Source organism: Trichechus manatus, unplaced genomic scaffold (genome assembly GCF_000243295.1).
Source record: "Trichechus manatus latirostris isolate Lorelei unplaced genomic scaffold, TriManLat1.0 scaffold00024, whole genome shotgun sequence".
NCBI classification, from domain to species: Eukaryota; Metazoa; Chordata; class Mammalia; order Sirenia; family Trichechidae; genus Trichechus; species Trichechus manatus.
The window spans coordinates 11,563,002-11,569,279 of NW_004443960.1; the positions used below are offsets into that span (position 1 = coordinate 11,563,002).

Below are 6,278 nucleotides of genomic sequence, written 5' to 3' on the forward strand. Positions count from 1 at the left end.
TGTCTTAGTCATCTAGTGCTGCTCTAACAGAAATACCACAAGTGGATGGCTTTAACAAAGAGAAGTTTATTCTCTCACAGTCCAGTAGGCTACAAATCCAAATTCAGAGCTTCAGCTCCAGGGGAATGCTTTCTCCGTCAGCTCTGGAGGAAGGTCTGTGTCATCAGTGTTCCCTTGGTCTGGGAGCTTCTCTGCACAGGAATCTCAGGTCCAAAGGACATGCTCTGCTCCCAGCACTGCTTTCTTGGTGGTATGAGGTTCCCATGTGTGTCTGTTCACTTCTCTCTCAAAAGAGATTGGCTTAAGACGCTATCCAATCTTGTATACCTCATCAGTATAACTGCCACTAATCCATCTTATTAGATCACAGTGATTGAATTTACAACACATAAGGAAATCACATCAGATAACAAAATAGTACACAATTATACAATACTGGGAATCATGACCCAGCCAAGTTGACAGATATTTTTTTGGGGAACAATTCAATCCATGACAGTTATCTAGTCCTGCTATAACAGAAATACCACAAGTGAATGACTTTAACAGAGAGAAATTTATTTCCTCATAGTAAAGTAGACTATAAGTCCAAATTCAGGGTGTCATGTCCAGGGGAAAGGTTTCTCTCTCCATCGGTTCTGGAGGAAGGTCCTTCTCATCAATCTTCCTCTGGTCAAGGAGCTTCTCAGCACAGGAACCTCAGGTCCAAAGGATGCACTCTGCTCCCAGCTGTTGCTTTCTTGGTGGTATGAGGTCCCCACTCTGCTAGCTTCCCTTTCCCTGTATCTCTTGTAAGATAAAAGGTGGTGCAGTCCACACCCCAGGGAAACTCCCCTACATTGGATCAGGGATGTGGCCCGAGTGAAGGTGTTACATCCTACCCTAATCCTCTTTAACATAATCTAGTCTTACCTCATTAACCACAGGCAGAGATTAGGATTTACAACATATAGAAAAATTACAATCACAAAATGGAGGACAGCTACACAATACTGGGAATCATGGCCTAATCAAGTTGACACATATTTTTGGGGGATGCAATTCAATCCATAACAGTGATCTGGCTGTCATTTCATTGGAGATCCCCCCAGATAGGTCCTTTCTCCTGGCTGGTCATATTCTCCAGAGAATACTTTTCTAGTCTCCTGCTGGAGATATCTGTTGGAGATCTGCTGTTCTGGGAATCAAGGAGGGGGAAGAACCTCAAAAGTTCAGGGTACAGTATTTTTATCTTTCTATTTTTGATACCCCTACCTTTAACTCAATCCAGAGCTCCTGTTGTACTGTCTCTAGAGAACAAACCACCAGTCTTTTGCCAGTTGCTTCTTAAGCAGGCGTTTTATCTCTTCTTTTGATTTTTAGTCTCCTGTTCACTCCCCACTTCCAGCGATTTCTTGTCCTAGCACTTTCTCATCCTTTTGTGAGATGTTCCATTTTTATCAGCTTGTGTTTTAGTGTTGCCCACTTCCAGCTAAGAATGACGTTTTCTCAGGTCTGTCAAGTTAGTTGCCAGTTATCTACCTGCTTCTCAAATTTTGTTTATTTCCTCTCCCATTTTCTTTGTCTTTAAAGGTGATGCCTTTAGGAAGAATTTTTTAAATTGACATTTTAAGGAATTTTTAGAGGATGTGAATATAAATTAATGTGTTAAGTCTATCATCTTTAACTGGAAAGTTCATTTAAGTTTTTTTCTTTAACTACTTATTTTAGGTTACAGATTGTTATTGGGCTGCTCCCTACAGAAGTAGCTAGAACCAAGTCACCACTGGGATGGAAACAACTTAGGCTTTCATTCCAGCATGTTCTGTACTGTCACTCGGGGGCCATGTTGCTAACCACTTGTAGCTGCATGAAGGCTTAGCCACAGGGCAGGAGCTTAAGCCAGTCAGCCATTTCTGAGGGAGTGACTCCCATTTTTGCTCAGCCTTTCCTCAGTTTCTCTTTCTCCCTCAGCCTCACTCCCTTTCACTGCACCTTGTCTCTAAAATCCCAGTCACTGGAGGGCTAGTTTTCGATTCTTGTTTTCCTTGGTCTGCCTCATTGCCATTTCATTACAACTGATAGGGGCAACCAGGAGTTTCCTCTCCCAGAACACACTGAAACTACATCTGTCTGGTAGTTGGTAGTTAGTAGCTAGGTGATACTTGGTTGGAGACTTGGGGCTAATGCATATACTTAAAACACATCCCTGGATCTTTTTCTTAACCACTGGTATAGGAGTTCTTTCCCATTCTTGGAACAGTTCCTACTTAACTTGCAACTATCTGGCACACTCCCGGTTTTCCTTTATTTGCTTTTTTCTTACAAAGTAGGCATACATGGGAATGTTCCTAACAGTAGAAACAATACCCATAGGTATCTACGGTGCTAATTGTTGGTCTAATCTGGTAGCCAGTGTCTCTTTAAGATGTCCTTGCCCGACCATTTTATGTGGGTTTTAGAGTTTTTCTGGAGGCTGCCTTGCTTGTCATCCTAAGTATTGTTTACAAATGACAATTCTTGGTGGTTCTACCTACAATCTGACCCTACTACCATTTTGCATCAGGCTGTGGTAGGTGTTACCTTAAAACTAGTTGACCTCGAGTTGACTCCAGCTCATGGTGACCCCATATGTGTCAGAGTAGAACTGCACTCCATAGAGTTTTCAATGACTGATTTTTCACAAGCAGATTACCAGACCTTTCTTTTGAGATGCCTCTGGTGGGCTTGAACCTCCAACTTTTCAGTCAGCAGCTAAGTACATTAACCATTTGCACCACCCAGGGGCTTCAGGCATTGCCTTGGTGGATAACTTTTTTTTGCTAGAGAAAAAGAAATCTGGCCAGTATGAAAGGATGCAGCTGTAGCCTCTTGACAAAGCTTTGTTTTCCTCCAAATGCGAAGTAGTGACACGATTATTCCGCAGACTGTGCGTCTGTCTCCCTGACAGTAGTTGCATTTTTTACCCAGCTCATCATTCACATTATTGTACTTGGTGGAAGCATTCAAGTGTTGAAGTAATTAGTAATTGGTTTTTTTCTTGTAAAGGTCTTTCTCTCTTGAGAAGCCATTTGGAATTTTTTTTTTTTTTATTGAGACAATAATTTTTGATTATTGTTAAAATATTTGGCTCCCTGGTGGAGCAGTGGTTAAGCACTCGGCTGCTAACCTGAAGGTTGGTGGTTGGAATCCACCAGCCACTCTGCAGGAGAAAGATGTGACATTCTGCTTCCGTAAAGATTTCAGCCTTGGAAAATCTGTAGGGAAGTTCTACTCTGTCCTATAGGGTTGGAATCGACTTTGATGGCAGTGGGTTTTGGTTTTTTGGTTAAAATATTTATGGAGTGTCTTTCTTTTCCTTAAGTGGTGCCAAATCTTTGGAACGTTGATGGAGAAGTTACAGTCACCGAGCAGAAGCCGGGGGAAGTCGCGGAAGAACTAGCAAACTCGTATGAAAGAAAGCTCATAGAGGTAAGGCAGCAGCATCTGTGAGTCTGTGGTCTTCATGTCAGCTGCTCCCGCCTTCGAGACTTTCCAGGGACAGGCTTCGCCTGTTAACGCAGAGACGTTAGCAAAGCAGCCAGTCAGACACTACCTTCTCCCCCAAACAAAGCCAAACAAAACAAAACACCTGAAAATCAGTGTGCTTGAGAAATAAAAGTAAGCTGGTTTTTGAAAATAATTATTTAATTTCTGGCACTTATGAGCAAGGAAATAAGGGAGAAAACATAAATATGTAATGTTAAAAATAAAACAAATGTAACCTCAGATTTGAAGAAGATTAAAGATAGAGAATTTTCTGTACAACTTTGTGCTGATAAATTTGAAAATATGGATGAGATGGACTATTTTCTAGGATAACGTTCATTACTAAAATTAATTGAAGATGAGGCAGACTGCCTGAATGGATGGAAAACAGTGGGAGAAAGTTACGAAAGTAATTAAAGAACAACTTCCCTAGAAGTTAGCAAGCCCACCTGGTTTCATGGGTGATTTCCAGGGACCCTTTGAAGGTGTACATAACAAGCCTTTTGCTCTTCATACTTCTATTAAAGAATTTTTAGATATATTTCTACCTTGATTCATTTTTTAAAGTGTGCCTTCCAAAAAATAACCAGTTGCCATCAAGTCAACTCCAACTTAAGCGTCAGAGTAGAACTGTGCTCTATAGGGTTTTCATTGGCTGATTTCTCAGAAGTGGATCACCAAGCCTTTCTTCTGAGGTGCCTCTCCATAGATCCGAACCGACAGTCTTTCGGGTAGTAGCTGAATGCTTAACTGTTTGTGCCACCTAGGGTAACCAAAGTGTGCATTACCTTGATACAAAAAACCTGACAAAAATAGAATAAAAAAAAGCTATGGAATAGTCACATTAGTTCACAGATCCATAGAAATTTTAGAAAGCTATCACCCAATCAAATTCAGTTGTATATCGAAGGAATGATGCACATAAAAAGTAGGATTTTTGGATTTTAATGTTAGAAATTCATCCGTGTAAGTTATCTCATTAATAAATCAAAATAGAAAAATCAAATGTTTATCTTGATAGATACCGAAAGCCATTTTTTTAACATTCATCATCAACATCTGATAAAAAATTCTTGATAAATCAGGAACTAAAGGTACTTCTTTGACATGATAGTTTTTATCAGAAACCATTAATTATCACCATACTCAGTGGTAAAGCTGGGAGGCTGTTTTCAATTAGGTAAAAAATATCTAGGGTATGTATATGGTGTGGTGGTCCGTTGGTATTAGCGTTGTAAGTCATAGATCTATGTACACACACACACATACCCACAAAGTATACATATGCTTTTAGCACTTTCTAAGCCTTCCACAGTTAAGTAAGTGTTGTTTTTATAACAAAGACATGCCTGACCTGGAGGGCCAGTTTCAGAGGCAGAGGCCGTTAAAGAAAACCCCTAATCTCATTCCTGGTTCAGGCTTCCATTCTTATGGTCTGTTTTATCTGATTCCTAAATGAACTCCAAAGAAGAGAGGTGACTTCAGAAGCAACCTAAGTTTGAATGTAAATGAGCTCAACAGCAAGGCAAGCTGAGGTCTTAGCAAACAGAGTGGTGGGCAAGAGATAAAAACCAGATGGAAAGTTCTGGGGGCCAGACGGGACATCCAGCTCTGCAGGGCCCTCATTCACCATCCTCGAAGGCTTTTTCGGGGGAGTGCCAGGGTGCTGGGCCACCAGTCCATTCTCTGCAGGGCAGGGTGAAGAGGGATTGTGGCAACCTGAGTGTTTGTCCCTGCTGCTGAACTCAGTCCCTGGAGGGCAAGGACTGCGAGCTTTTCATCTCTGTACTTTCAGTAGCCATTTATTGGCAGATAAAACCAAAAAATCCAAACCCATCACGGTTGAGTCCATTGCGACTCACAGCAACCCTATAGGATCAAGTAGAGCTGCCCCACAGGGTTTCCAAAGAGTGGGTAGTAGATTCGAACTGCCAACCTTTTGGTTAGCAGCCAGGCTCTTAACCGCTGCGCCACCAGGGCACCTATTGGCAGGTAGTTGATGCTAAATAATCCTTGAGTGTAAGTATTTTTAAGTTTTCCTAAGGACAGGGATGTCTCTGGTTGAATGAATGAAGGACTAATGAGCTAGAAAGGGCAAGTGGGTTGAAAGGTTCTGTTCCTGGAGGGGAAACCAGGACAAGGACTTTGTCGGATTTGATGTAGATTCTAGAAAGAGCCCACTTCCCTGAACAGTAATTCCAAGAACTCAGCCTTCTTTTGCCCAGGGGCGAGCATATGACCTGAGCTAGTAATTGGGGCCTTAACTACTGACCTGAGTTATACAAGCATGGCAGAAAATGCTTGGGAGGCCATTTGTTCAGTGGCAGGATCCTGATAAGATCTCCAGTTGTTCCTGCATTGACATTTGCCGTAACTGTTCTTATTCTGGTTCTTTCTTGGAGCCTGATTCTCCCACTTCCCTGAATGTTTCTAGTGAATTCCTTTTTAGCTTAGGTTAAACTCTTTACTGTTGCTTACAACCGAAGAACCCTAACTCATGTGAACCTTTTTATATGGCATATGATTTATTAAAAACAAAACAAAACTGGTGGCTTAGAGTCGATTCCGGCTCATAGTGACCCTATAGGACAGAGTAGAACTGCCCCATAGGTTTTCGAAGGAGTGGCTGGTGGATTCAAACTGTCGAGCTTTTGGTTAGCAGCCAAATGCTTAACCACTGCGCCACCAGGGCCACTGGCATATGATTAACCCATTGCTGACGAGTTGATTCCAACTCATAGCGACCCTATAGGACAGAGTAGAACTGCCCT

General features: G+C 41.8%; 1 protein-coding gene across 1 annotated transcript in view; it reads left to right on the top strand.

Annotated features, from left to right (window-relative positions):
* The window catches only part of SNX29 (sorting nexin 29), a 589,817-nt gene that overhangs the window by 308,289 nt on the left and 275,250 nt on the right, over window positions 1-6,278 (top strand). Inside the window, exon 15 of the mRNA XM_004373263.3 lies at window positions 3,344-3,450. Within this exon, the coding sequence (XP_004373320.2) occupies window positions 3,344-3,450 (107 nt within the window). The remainder of the gene's footprint in view (window positions 1-3,343; window positions 3,451-6,278) is intronic.